Source organism: Bubalus bubalis, chromosome 5 (genome assembly GCF_019923935.1).
Source record: "Bubalus bubalis isolate 160015118507 breed Murrah chromosome 5, NDDB_SH_1, whole genome shotgun sequence".
Lineage (NCBI taxonomy): Eukaryota > Metazoa > Chordata > Mammalia > Artiodactyla > Bovidae > Bubalus > Bubalus bubalis.
In genome coordinates this window covers 50,459,774-50,474,467 of record NC_059161.1, presented here as the reverse complement: position 1 = coordinate 50,474,467, position 14,694 = coordinate 50,459,774, and the positions used below count along the sequence as shown (strand labels likewise).

Genomic DNA, 14,694 nt, shown 5'->3' with positions numbered 1-14,694 from the left:
GACCTAGACCCTTGAATCAAGAGTCCCCCTCACTCTCTCCCTCAAATCCTCCTCCTGGTGAGTGTTGATACCCTAGGGAGATGTTTGAGCTAAGATTACCATCCAAAATCTCATCCAGCATTTTCATCCATCTTTCAACCCCTGATCAATGATACAGGAGTTTCCTTCAGACGAAGCCCCTCTGAAGAACCAGGGGAAGGACAGCTGCCACGCTGCTATCCTCCCCAGCATTTACACATCATCAGCTGTCTCTCAGGACACCTTCACAATGACCAGGTGACTACCTCAAGTCACCAGTGGTCCATTTGGCTCTCAAGATGGCTCAGAGTTCACAACAGTCTAAACCAAATGCCATATCATGGCTCTGCCAAGAATTAGTTTCCGTTAGCTGACCAGCCCTGGATGAGTTCTTGATGTGAACTCACTGGGGAGGTGGCCATCTGGGCTGGTGCTTTGGTAATTCAGGAATGTCTCACTGACTTTAGATCTAGGTATATGTTTGAGCAGCCTGGACCAAGGCCTGTCTGAGAATGGGCAGGGGCTCAAGTCTTTCTTCACCAAAATCCAGTTTCTATAAACTCCTCATCCTTCTATAGACCCTGTAGTAACAGGAACAGAGTCCCATATTCCCTTTGAGCGTCCCCTCAATATCCTCAGCCTGAACACCTCATCCCAGAACTCTCTTTGAGTACTGCAGACAGACACTCCTTCCCTGAACCAGTTGCCAAATGTTCATTCTTTAATGCAATGGCACTGTCCCTTCTTACCACACTCCCAGGTAACACCCAAGCAGCCTGTGATCTTGTCCTTATCAACCCATGGAAATCCTGCCTGGAAAGTCCAGTTGCTTTCCTTTTTACATTTCTCCTGCTAATATTTGGTTTCAGGTTTTGACATCTACATTCAGAAGAGTTGAGCTGTAATTCTCCTTTTCTGTCTATTGCAGAGGTAGCATCAAGATTCCCCTGTTTCAATGAGAGCTGTGTGATGCTTCTTGTGTCTGTGCTCTGCAAGAGTGTGTACAAAATTGGCATTAGGAATAGCATATTTTTCTAAATTTAGGAAAATATTTGAGGCAGCCAGCTTGACAGCAGAATTATAAAATTACCTTAAGTAATATAACAAAGCTGTATAATAGACTTATAAGTCTATAGAAAAATTACAGTGGCAGAAATGGGAAAAAAAGGTGAGAAAAAATATGTTTTCACTCAAAGTTAATCATCCATTTGAAGAAATAACCTGCCTTTAGAGTATCAATATAAATGTACCTCCAAAATAACAATTCAGATTTCCCATTTTCAAACACTCAAGGTGTGAGGGTGACAGCTTTTCATCTGTCACCAAATTTGAATCTCTCAGCTCACAGAGTGACAGTTGGAATGGAACGTAGGATGCGCATCATCACATTACCATGGAAACCAGTCATCATAGAACTTTCAGAGTGAAGGCAGCCCTGCTCTGTGCAGACAGTTGTGTGTTTTCATGGATGAGTGTGGCATTTCAGAGTCAACATTTTACTTCAAAAATTGAATCTCAGAACCACACATTATTACTCTCTGATTAAGAAAACAAGTTATATGAGAGAAAAAGACCTCCCCAAATAGAGTTGCTATTGAAATTTTCAGAGTGAAGAGAAAACAACGAATATGTTGAGAATAAAAAGAAGTTTCATTCTTGGTGGAAATACCATTTTTACTATTTCTGAGTCAGTAGACATTTGTTTATCAAACAACTAAAATTTTTTTCCATATGAAAGAAGCAATAATAGGAATTCAACTGTAAAATGTCACATTCTGTCTCTGAGCATATACTTATCTAATTACATTAATCCTTGTCTTATTCGTTATCACTTTCTTTTTCTCTGAATGCAACTGATTTTGTAGACTTGATTATGTCTCAGTCTCTGTGTATTCATTAAAAAAAAAGTCCCTGTCATTGTGTATGCACAAGACTGTGTAGTCAATGAGCTAAAATAATAGTGTATTTTCACCAGTGGGTTGAGTAAAAATATATAATTAAATCTTTCCTATACAAAGAATTTTGGATAACCCAAAACTGTAGGATTAAATATATGTTCTGGCTCAAAATTTAACACCTAATCACACCATTCCTGTGTTAGGTCATGAAATTTAGCTATGAAAAGGTAAGTAGCAGCCCCACCCCCACCTCTAGCCTCGGTACAAATGAAAATTCTAGAAGATAAGAGAATTGCCATGTTTAAAACAAAGCAGGTAGTGTTCAAGTTTTGGAATGCTGTAGTACAAATCTCTATCATTGCTGATGCACCACAAAAATCTGCAAGAAATCAAATGGATCATTAATGAGGTATATAACAAGAAGATAGATCGTGTCATATTTTCTCCAGGATTGCCCTATCTCAATTGCTGTTCCTCAGAGTGAAGAACAAGGAGGCAAAAGAAGAGGTAAAATAATACATCTCTAAATTAAGAATTTTATTGCTTCCCAGCTTGGTAGAAAATATATGTGCTGCTGCTGCTGCTGCTGCTAAGTCGTTTCAGTTGTGTCCGACTGTGTGACCAGGCTCCCCCGTCCCTGGGATTCTCCAGGCAAGAACACTGGAGTGGGTTGCCATTTCCTTCTCCAATGCATGAAAGTGAAAAGTGAAAGTTAAGTCACTCAGTCGTGTCCGACTCTTCAAGACCCCATGGACTGCAGCCTACCAGGCTCCTCCGTCCATGGGATTTTCCAGGCAAGAGTACTGGAATGGGTTGCCATTGCCTTCTCCGAATGTATGTGCCACCATGTATAAAATAGGTAACTAATGAGAACCTCAGTTCAGTTCAGTTTGCTATGTCTGATTCTTTGTGAGCCTATGGACTGCAGCACGCCAGGCCTCCCTGTCCATCGCCAACTCCCGAAGTTTACTCAAACTCATGTCCATTGAGTCTGTGATGCCATCCAACCATCTCATCCTCTGTCATCCCCTTCTCCCGCCTTCAGTCTTTCCCAGCATCAGGGTTTTTTCCAATGAGTCAACTCTTCGCATGAGGTGGCCAAAGTACTGGAGTTTCAGCTTCAGCATCAGTCCTTCCAATGAATATCCAGGACTGATTTCCTGAATGGACTGATTGGACTGATTGGATCTCCTTGCATTCCAAGGGACTCTCAAGAGTCTTCTCCAACACCACAGTTCAAAAGCATCAACTCTTTGGCGCTCAGCTTTCTTTATAATCCAACTCTCACATCCATACATGACTACTGGAAAAACCATAGCCTTGACTAGATGGATCTTTGTTGGCAAAGTAATGTGTCTGCTTTTTAATATGCTGTCTAGGTTGGTCATAACTTTTCTTCCAGGGACCAAGCATCTTTTAATATCATGGCTGCAGTCACCATCTGCAGTGATTCTGGAGCCCAAGTAAATAAAGTCTGTCACTGTTTGCACTGTTTCCCCATCTATTTGCCACAAAGTGATGGGACTAGATGCCCTGATCTTAGTTTTCTGAATGTTGAGTTTTTAAGCCAACTTTTTCACCTTTTTCACTTTCATCAAGAGGCTCTTTAGTTCTTCTTCACTTTCTGCCATAAGAGTGGTGTCATCTGCATATCTGAGATAACTGATATTTCTCCCAGTGATCTTGATTCCAGCTTGTGCTTCATCCAGCCCAGCGTTTCTCATGATGTACTCTGCATATAAGTTAAATAAGCAGGGTGACAATATACAGACTTGAAGTCCTCCTTTCCCTATTTGGAACCAGTCTGTTGTTCTATGTCCAGTTCTATCTGTTGCTTCCTGACCTGCATACAGATTTCTCAGGAGGCAGGTCAGGTGGTCTGGTATTCCCGTCTTTTTAAGAATTTTCTAGAATTTGTTGTGGTCACTGTATAGCATAGAGAGCTCTACTCATGTTCTCTGGTGACCTAAATAAGGAAATCTAAAAAATAAGGGATATATGTCTAGGCATAGCCGATTCACTTTGCTGTACAGCAGAAACTAACACAACTTTGTAAAACAACTACACTCCAATAAAAATTATTTTTTTTTTAAAAGAAAAGTGTGTGTGTAGATAGGAAACTTGAGGAATGAAATAAAAAAGTATTAGGGAATATATTATGAAAAATATACTTATCTGAGGAGAGGAACAGCATGCAAAAGACAACACTGAAAAACAGTTAAGATTTCCATTCTTGGGAAATGATGGGAACAGAGGATTTCCCTTCATCCTGCCACCTGAGTATCTGTGGTAAATGAAGAAGACATGAATAAACACAGGAAAAGCCCTGAGAAAAATGCTTGTCAGAGTGTCAGTGCTAATCACTGCTCAATGACTAAATCTGGAAGAAATACAGACACGTAACAGTTGTTGCTTCCAGATACAAACCCAGGAGAGGAAGGAAACAGATTGTAGTGTATGTGCTATGGCACCTCCTGAACTTGCACATTTGTGTTATTTTTCTTGCTCTTAAAGTAATTTTTAATGAACTAACCTCCAAAATTGTGGCATTGAATACCCACTTTATTTGTTCATGGTCACAGGGCAAGGAGTTTACACAGGGCACAGTGGGAAAGGCTCTTTTCTGCTCTCTGATCCTGGGCCCTCAGTAGAGAAGGCTCTGGGCTGAGGGATCAGGACAAGTAGAAGCTAGAATCCTCTGGAGGTAACTTCACTCCCATGTCTGCAGTTGAAGCAGGATTTTCTGGAGCACTTCCATGATACCTCCCCAATGTGGCCTGGACTTCCATGCACCAGGGCAGGCTCAGGGCAATCAGACCTCTTACTTGGTGGCTGAGGGCACCACAGGTAGTAACTTGAGTGACCATAGAGCCTTCTTGCCTTTTCAAGCAAAACCTTGGCTGTTGTAATGTGTTATTTCCAGGAGATCAAGAAAAAAACCTGTCTGAAGTCAAGATGAGTGGACAGACAAGGCCCTTTTGATAAGGTCCTCATCCTGACCTTATAAATACTTGAGGGAAAGGCAAAACTAAGCCAGAGAAAAATCTGATGACTTGATAAGAAATGCACTGCTGATCATATTATAGATTTGTCAGTTACTGTGTGACACTGGATGAATTATTTCATGATCAGGAACATCTGAATGAATTAAGTAGCAAAAAAAAAAATCTTTACACATTCCCTATAATACCTCCTTATTAATACCTGATTTACCATTCTACATTTTTATGAGAAATTAAGTACACTAATGACCATAAGGCACAGCTTCTGGATGTTTTTATATATGAAATAATATAATGACTATTCTTACAAGGTAAGAGTATGAGTGGCTGGAAATAACATTTAGGCATGCCAGATTTCCTCTGTTGGCTTAAGATCCCACCCAGACACCTCCATCCGTAAATACATGTGAATGGCTGCTTATTCTTCATTTTCAAATGTATTTTCCTGAATAAAGTTAAAGAAACTTTATTAAAAGTAGGACTTTCCTGGCGGTCCAGTGGTTAAGACTCCACACTTCCACTGCAGGGGACACAGGTTAGATCCCTGGTATGGGAACTAAGATACCACATGCTGAGTGGTGCAGCCAAAATAAATACATATGATTTTTTAAATGATGATATAAGCTATAGAGTATTAGGGTTGTAACCAAACCCATTAGTGAGTACCTAACATAATTTATTTCTCACTGAAAAGACTTCCTATGGAATATAATTTGCTAGCTATGAGAGTGTAATCAAAAAGGTCTTGATCTCAGTTTTAAATCTAAAATTTATCAGTTATTATGTGACACTGTATAGATTATTTCCTGATTTTTGCCTGAGTATTTTATATGTAAGATTGAATTCACCATGTCACCTACTTTCAGCAATGTTCTGAGTATTAAATGAGATTTGTTTAAAAGCTAATTTCAGTTTTGGTGCATGTTAGGGATTCAATGAATCAGAGCTAGTAAATAGCTATAAAACAGTGACAATGGTAGCAACAGTAGTAGTAATACTCAACAATCCTCAACAGTATTGCAAGGGTAGTAGTATAGTACTGCAGGGAGTGCAAGTATACCTCTTGCACTATACACTGATATTGCGACTAGATAGTTAATTCTTTGATTGTCTTTTTTCAAACATGATATCTTCACATGTAATGTGGTTGGCTGAAGTCGGTAAAGTGTTTATATCTGTATTCATCCATAGATAATCTAATAAATTTAATAATTTATTTATTAATAAATAAATAAATAATTTAATAAATTGTCGTTCCTTTCCTGACTAGTAAACACTGTGCTCTTTCGCAGCCTGTGAGTTTATTCTCTACTCTTTTTATAAGATAGACTATCAGAGAGAATCTTTATGAGAAACAATCACCTAAAAAAAATAATAATTCACTCTTGTTATTTGGTTGCTCAGTCGTGTCTGACTCTTTGGGACCCCATGGATTGCAGCATGACAGGATTCACTCTTGGATAACACTTTGTTCTTTTTGGAAGCATGGTTAACTAGAGTAATTTTAGAAATATTCAATATGGTAGAACTGAATAATAACGCATGAAGAAAAACAGAGTATTTAAAAAAGCCTTTATTTATGACTTTTCTAAGTAGAAACAGAACATTTCTAAGTAGAAATTCACCAAATAACTTAATAGAATTAATAGAAAAATAACATTATCTTACCAGCATGAAGTATTAATAGCCAGCCCAGTGTTGGGACTGAAAGGCCAAAAGGATAGTACTTGATACTTGAAATTACCTAAATAATTTACTAAATATAGACATGTTTCTATATATATCAAATTTATGTAATCACATAGGAATTTGAGGCTATATCTTAATTAAAATTCTACTTATTAAAGCATTTATATTGAATGAAACAGTATAAAACTAAATATTCAGTATCTGAACAGTCTTCCTTGATAAATGGTGCTTCAACAGCTAGAGAACCTACTCAATAGAAAGGAGGTAAGATCTGCAGAAAATATAATCTGAGCTTTAGATTTTAAGTTCTAATAGGATCAAAAAGAATTTTTAAAACCTATGAATAATCTTAACAAAGAAGATAGAGATCTTTACAAACTATAGGACACTGATGAAAGAAATTAAGGATTACAAAATAAATGAAAATGGAAAGGTACTCTATGTTCGTCAATTGGAAAAATTAATATTGTTGAAATGTCATATGTGAAGCAAATCGCCAGTCCAGGTTCGATGCAGGATACAGGATGCTTGGGGCTGGTCATCTGGGGATGACCCAGAGGGATGGTACGGGGAGGGAGGTGGGAGGGGGGTTCAGGATGGGGAACACGTGTACACCCGTGGCGGATTCATGTTGATGTATGGCAAAACCAATACAATATTGTAAAGTAATTAGCTTCCAATTAAATAAATAAATTTATATTAAAAAAAAGAAATGTCTGTGTTACCCAAAGCAATCTACAGATTCAATGTAAGCCTTACCAAAATTCCAAAAGCGTTTTCTACAAAAATAAACCAAACAGTTCTAAAATGTGCATGGACCCACAAAGTAGACCCGAATAGCTGAAAGAGTTTTGAGAAAAAAGAAAAGCTGGAGGCATTATGTTCTCTGACTTAAAATTATATTAAAGGCTATAGTAATCAAAGCAATTGACTTTATTGACTATGCTAAAGCCATTGACTGTGTGGATTACAACAAACTGTGGAAAATTCTTAAAGAGATGGGAATACCAGACCACATGACCTGCCTCCTGAGAAATCTGTACACAGATCAAGAAGCAACAGTTAGAAATGGACATGGAACAGTGGACTGGTTCCAAATTGGGAAAGCAGTACATCAAGACTGTATATTGTCACCCTGCTTATTTAACCTCTATGCAGAGTGCATCATGTAAAATGCCAAGCTGGATAAAGCACAAGCTGGAATCAAGATTGCCAGGAGAAATATCAATAATCTCAGATACGCAGATGACACCACCCTTATGGCAGAAAGTGAAGAAGAACTAAAGAGCCTCTTGATGAAAGTGAAAGAGGAGAGTGAAAAGGCTGGCTTAAAACTCAACATTCAGAAAATGAAGACCATGGCATCTGGTTCCATCACTTTATGGCAAATAGATGGGGAAACAATGGAAACAGTGGCAGACTTTGTTTTCTTGGGGTCCGAGATCACTGCAGATGGTGACTGCAGCCATGAAATTAAAAGATGCTTGCTTCTTGGAAGAATACTTATGACCAACCTAGACAGCATATTAAAAAGCAGAGACATTATTTTGCCAACAAAGGTCCATCTAGTCAAAGCTATGGTTTTTTTCAGTAGTCATGTGTGGATGTAAGAGTTGGACCATAAAGAAGGCTGAGTGCTGAAGAATTTATGCTTTTGAACTGTGGTGTTGTGGAAGACTCTTGAGAGCCCCTTGGACTGCAAGGAGATCAGACCAGTCAATCCTACAGGAAACCAGTCCTGACTATTCATTGGAATGACTAATGCTGAAGCTGAAACTCCAATACTTTGGCCACCTGATGTGAAGAACTGACTCGTTTGAAAAGACCCTGATGCTGGTAAAAAATGAAGGCAGAAAGAGAAGGGAATGACAGAGGATGAGATGGTTGGATGGCATCACCGACTAGATGGATATGAGTTTGAGCAAGCTCCAGGAGTTGGTGATGGACAGGGAAGCCTGGTGTGCTGTGGTCCATGGAGTCACAAAGAGTTGAACATGACTGAGCAACTGAACTGAACTGAATCAAAGCAATATTGTATTGACATAAAAACAGACACACAGATCAATGGAATAGAATAGAGAGCCCAGAAATAAGTTTGCACATCAGTGATCAACTAAAGGAGCCAAGATTCAGTGAAGAAAGAATAGTTTCTTCAATAAATGATGCTGGAGAAAATAGACAGCCACATGCAAAAAAGGTAACCAGACCCCTATCTTACGCCATACACAAAAATCAACGTAAAACAGATTAAATATTTGGACACGAGACCCAAACCATGAAATTCCTAGAAGAAAATATCAGAAGTAAATTCCATGACATCAGTCTTGGCAAGAGTTTTTTGGATTTGACACCAAAAGCAAAAACAAAAGCAAACATAAATAAGACCACATCAGACTTAAAACCTTCTGCACAGCAAACAACTTTAAAAATGAAAAGGCAACCCATAGAATGAGAGAAAATATTTGCAAATCATAAATCTGATAATAGGTTAATGTCCAAAATGCATGTAATCATGCAATTCAAGGGGGGGGGGGACGCAATATGATTTAAAAATGGACAAAGGACCTAAATAGACATTTTCCCAAAGAAGACATACAACTGGCCTACAGGTACATGAAAAGGTGCTCAGCATCACTGAGCAACAGGAAGCACAAATCAAAACTGCAGTGAGATATAACCTCATAACTGTCAGAAAGCTTATCATCAAAAAGATAAGACACTACAAGTATTATAGAGGATGTGGAGATAAGGGAAACCCCATACACCGTTGGTGGGAATGCACCTTGGTACAGCCATTATGGAAAACATGGTGTTTCTTCAAAATAAATTAAAAACGGAACTACAGTGTGATCCAGTAATTCCACTTCTGAGTGTTCATGCAAAGGAAATGAAAACAGGGTATCAAAGAGTTGTCTCACTACCATGTTCATTGCAGCATTATTCCCATTAGCCAAGGTATGTGTGTGTGTGCTAAGTCCCTTCAGCCGTGCCCAACTCTGTGCGACCCTGTGGACTGCAGCCTGCCACACGCTCCTGTCCATTGGATTCTCCAGCAAGGATACTGGAGTGGGTTGCCGTGCCCTCCTCCAGGGGATCTTCCTGACCCAGGGATGGAACCCTTGTCTCTTATGTCTCCTGCATTAGCAGGAGCGTTCTTTATAGAAGCAACCTCAATGTCCATCAAAGGATGAATGAATAAAAAGCCACACACACATACTCAGTGGAATATTAACCAGCCATGAAAAAGAAGGAAATCCTTCCAGTCTCAAAAACATTGATGGTATTCAGGGGCATTGTGCAAAATAAATAAGCCAGACAACATGCTACCACATATATGTGGAATCTTGGGGGGGGGGGGTGGAATGTCAAATTCATAGAAACAGAGAGTAGAAAAAATGATTTCCAAGGGCTAGAAGCTGGGAAATAACAAGGGAGTGGTAAATGTTACAGTGAATAGATTACAGTGACAAGATTAATAAGGTTTCAGGATCTAACGTAAAACATGGTGGCTATAACTGATAACACTGTATTTGTAATTGAAATTTGCTAAGAGTAGAATTTGTATTTTCAAATACAAAAAAAGATAAATATTTGAAGTGATGAATGAGAATTCTTTTACCATGTATATGTATGTCAAACCACCATGAGATACACTTTAAATATTCTACAATTTTACATCAATTATGCTTTAACAAAGCTGAAATTATAGATTTATAAATAAATGAAATTCAAAGAATGAGATTTAAAATCTTTTCACTGGCTTTTTTTCGGTCATTAGCTTAGTCATAATTTATTCTCTAAAAACATAACCAAACCAAGAAATACACTTAATATTTACTGAGACCAATTTGATCCAGACTCTGATAAGAACAGAAGTTGAAAACAAAATGGAAAATAAGATTTGATGGTGAATTGATACAAATTTACATACTAGCTCTGTAGAAATGGTTGTGAAAACTCTGGCAAGACATTTGCTTAATCTGAATCTAAATTTTCACATGTATATATTTAAAATAACAAGAAAGTGTTGTTGTAACCACTGAACTTGGGAAAATATTTTGAAAACTGAGAAAAACTTCTATGGAAAGCAAGTGTATTATTTGTTTTGCATGAAACAAATATAATCTGTTTTATTATTTTGTTATTTGCTGAAGTGACAGATAAAATGTATTGATGAAATGTATTTTACACATAAAAGTTATGCCCAAATGGCATTCAGTGATACCTGTCTTAGAAAATTTTATTATCAATAAAATAACTGTATTTTAAGACAATATTTTAAGCCTAATCCACTATTTATGAATACATAGTCTTTCTAAAGTATTTCATACTCTTCAAGATTTTTGTTTTGTCTGATCTTTAAAAAACTGCCAGTCCATCAGGGTAAGGCTAGAGTATTTATTTAGGAAGAACACCCCGGTAAAGCGGTTTGGTTGTTCGTTGGAGGGGGTTCCGCGCTTCGCTTGGCTCTCCGTTGGGCAGCAGACGCGGCGCCGCATTCGAAGAAGTGGCCTAAGACTTGGGCAGCGGTCTCAAAGAAAATGGCCCGGACCAAGAGGACAGCTTATAAATCCAGAGGTGGGAAAGTGTCCCGCAAACAGCTGGTCATTGAAGCGGCCGGGAAAAACGCCCCCTCTACCAGCGGGATGACAAAACCTCATCGCTACAGGCCCGGGACCGTTGCCCTCCGAGAAATCCGTCCTTACCAGAAATCCACCCCTTTTCTGATTCGGAAGCTGCCTTTCCAGAGGTTGGTGAGGGAGATCGCCCAGGATTTCAAAACCGACTTGAAGTTCCAGAGTGCCGCCATCCGTACGCTGCAGGAGGCTAGCGAAGCCTACCTGGTGGGTTTGCTTGAAGATACTAATCTGTGAGCGATCCATTCGGAGTTTCACCATCACGCCCCAAAGACATCCAGTTGGCTCGCTAGATAGGGGAGGGGGCAGGAGGGGAGCTTTCAGTGAAGACAGTTTTTATGGTGTTTTGTAAATTCTGTAAAATACTTTGGCTTAATTTGTGACTTTTTTTGGTAGGAAATTGTTTATAATATGTTGCGTTTGTACTTAAGTCGTTCCATCTTTCACTCAGAATGAATGGGAAAAGTGGCCCTTCACAGACCTCAGTTAATATGAGCACTGTTGCTCAGAAAAGACAAATTGTTAATATGCAGAAGGGACGAGTGATATTTCTTGCTTCTCATGATGCATGTTTTCTGTAGGTTAATGGCTTGTTGGGTAATTATTATGGTACTAGAATTGATAAACCTATACTGGGTCCTTTTGCAGTAAAAGTGGTTATGACTTGATCCAAGTGTTTTTAACAGTTGGGGCTGTTAAGTCTGACCATACATCACTGTGATAGAATGTGGGCTTTTTCAAGGGATGAAGGTAAGTCTTAACCACAGTGTAACTTGCAGTTTCCTTAAAAAAAAAAAAGTAAACCTCGCAGCTATAGAATACACTATAGGCATTTATAATAGCTATTTTGTATATTGTAGAGTCAACATTTTAAAATTAAGTGTTTCACATTGACATGTGGGGGGAGTCTTGCCATTAAGATGTGTGGGAGTCAGAGTCCAGTTGGTTTTCTCCTAACTAGACTGCACCTGTTTTCCTACATAGTTCAAGTGCTTTGCACATTATACCTTCTATCAGTCCTCATTGTACCACGTGTTAACTAACCCTCTAGGTGACAATGCAAACACTGATGGGGGGATGGATTTATAAGGGCCCTAGAATATAATACAAGCCGAGCTATTCACACCAACCAGTCCATTCTGAAGGAGATCAGTCCTGGGTGTTCTTTGGAAGCTGCTGCTGCTGCTGCTAAGTCGCTTCAGTCGTGTCCGACTCTGTGCGACCCCGTAGATGGCAGCCCACCAGGCTCCCCCGTCCCTGGGATTCTCCAGGCAAGAACACTGGAGTGGGTTGCCATTTCCTTCTCCAATGCATGAAAGTGAAAAGTGAAAGTGAAGTCGCTCGTCGTGTCCGACCCTCAGCAACCCCATGGACTGCAGCCCACCAGGCTCCTCCGCCCATGGATTTTCCCCGCAAGAGTACTTGAGTGGGGTGCCATTGCCTTCTCCAATATGACCTTTACTTTTACTTATTTATACACAAAATATGCTTAAATATTATCATATGTATAAAACCATACAGAAGCTAACGTTAAAAATAAATAAACCATCTTATAAGTGGACCAACAGCCTCTAATATCTAATCCTTTCACAGTATTTGCTGATTTTTTAATTTAATTTTATGGAAATAAATAGATTTTTTAAAATGATACCATAAATTAATGTTTTGTTTTGCTGCAAAAACTACTATGATTTTATCATAGGAAAAATTAAGGGAAAAGACTTTTAGTTCCAATTCTGAAAACATACTAATGTTCCTCAACATAGTTAATGTAACTGTTAATACACATTTATAGCTGGAACTAATATAAGTTTTTTTTTTAGTTATTTGGCTCAATATTTCCTTAGCATAGTAGATGTATTAAGACATTTTTACTATTATTTACATCGTTTTGGTTGTTACAAGTACAATCACACAATCATTAACATTTTATGTATGTATTTAATTCATTTATTTATTTTGGGGTCTTCATTGCTTTGCATGGGCTTTCTCTAGTTTCAGCGAGCAGGGGCTACTCTTCGTTGCAGTGTGCAGGCTCCTAATTGTGATGGCTTCTCTTGTTTTGAAGCACAGGCTCTAGAGGGTACAGGCTCAGTAGTTGTGGTTCAGGGGCTTAGTTGCTCTGAGGCATGTGGAATCTTCCCAGATTAGGATCGAACCCATGTCCCATGCATTGGCAAGTGAATTCTTATTCACTGCACCACCAGGGAAATCCTATTTATAGATGTAATTATTTATTAAAATGTAAGCATTAACTGACAACATAAGATTATCTCATCAATAATTAGATATTGACATGATACTGAAATGGCTATAACACATTTTTGTAAATACTGATTTTTAAATTTTATTTCTTTGTAAAATTTGAAGCTATGATAAAAAATAGTTTACCCAAATATAAAATAAAATGAAATTTAAAATGTAGAATAAAAGTTATTTGTCTTCTAATAGATAATTTTTAAGCAAGTTATGCCATCAATGATTAGGTTACTATTATAAAATGATAATGCTGTCTTTGATCACTCTTTTGTATTTGCTGATTGATATTACAAAATACAAACATTTTTCTGAGGGATGACCTGGTTTTGGCTTTTTGCATGGTCAAATAGTTCATTTCCTATGTTAAAATTTTAAGGTGGCCTTGTATGATTTTATTTCGTTGTGTTTTACTTTAAGGATAGAGAAGCTGTGCAGCTGCCTAGAAGGGTTGTCATTTAGGTGATATTGAACTACTGAAATGAGAAAAGGTCAAGACCTTGCAAAGTGTAAAGCTGTCTTCAGATTGGACTCTGCTGCTCTTTTGCATTACTTTCTTCAGGCTCTTTCTTAGGGCTTGTGATTCAGTATGTGCTTGTGTGTGTGTGTGCTTAGTCAAGTCCATCTCTTTGCGCCCCCGTGAACCGTAGCCCAGCAGGCTCCTCCATCCAGGGAATTTTTCAGGCAAGAATACTGGAGCAGGTTGCCATTTCCTACTCCAGGGAATCTTCCTGACCCATGGATTGAACCTGCATCTCTTGCATTTTCTGCATTGGCAGGTGGATTCTTTACCAGTGTGCCACCTAGGAAGCCCTTGTGGCTAGTGGGCACTACTAAAGCAGCCTCATACTGTAACATTCAGTAAGATTTCTTAAGTGATTACTGGCTTAGATGAAGTTTCTTGATTATTTTTTTAATCTATTTTCTTTCCACTCAACAGGTTGTATTCCTTGAGTCCAAGCAGCACAGTAATCTGGCAAGAATGTACTCCCAGAATAAGAGCTTTCCATGGCTTAAAGGAAAAAGGAGACAGCCACGACCCATGTAAGATGAGAATGGGGCCTGAGAAGAGCTCTGGGACGCGGCTGGAGTAGCCCTGAGCCTCTGGTGGACGTGCTCATTCACATCCCCGAGTTTACTGTGAAACAAGCACTGTCTCAAAACACAAAGAGAAAAGTAAAAAATAAACAGGAA

At 38.6% G+C, this 14,694-nt stretch overlaps 1 protein-coding gene across 1 annotated transcript; it reads left to right on the top strand.

Moving 5' to 3' along the window:
- The first annotated feature begins 11,088 nt into the window (after positions 1-11,088).
- Positions 11,089-14,694, top strand: LOC102395983 (histone H3.3C-like). Its single transcript, XM_006062418.3, has 2 exons — positions 11,089-11,451; positions 14,441-14,694. Exons 1-2 carry the CDS (start codon positions 11,149-11,151, stop codon positions 14,546-14,548), a joined length of 411 nt encoding a protein of 136 aa, XP_006062480.1. The 5' UTR covers positions 11,089-11,148; the 3' UTR covers positions 14,549-14,694.

What these genes read in the sequence shown, in the direction of transcription:
- LOC102395983 (XM_006062418.3), top strand. Translation starts at nt 11,149, where the DNA reads ATGGCCCGGACCAAGAGGACAGCTTATAAATCCAGAGGTGGGAAAGTG. An exon ending in AGGCTAGCGAAGCCTACCTG is followed by an intron (nt 11,452 to 14,440) that starts GTGGGTTTGCTT and finishes TCCACTCAACAG; the next exon opens with GTTGTATTCCTTGAGTCCAA.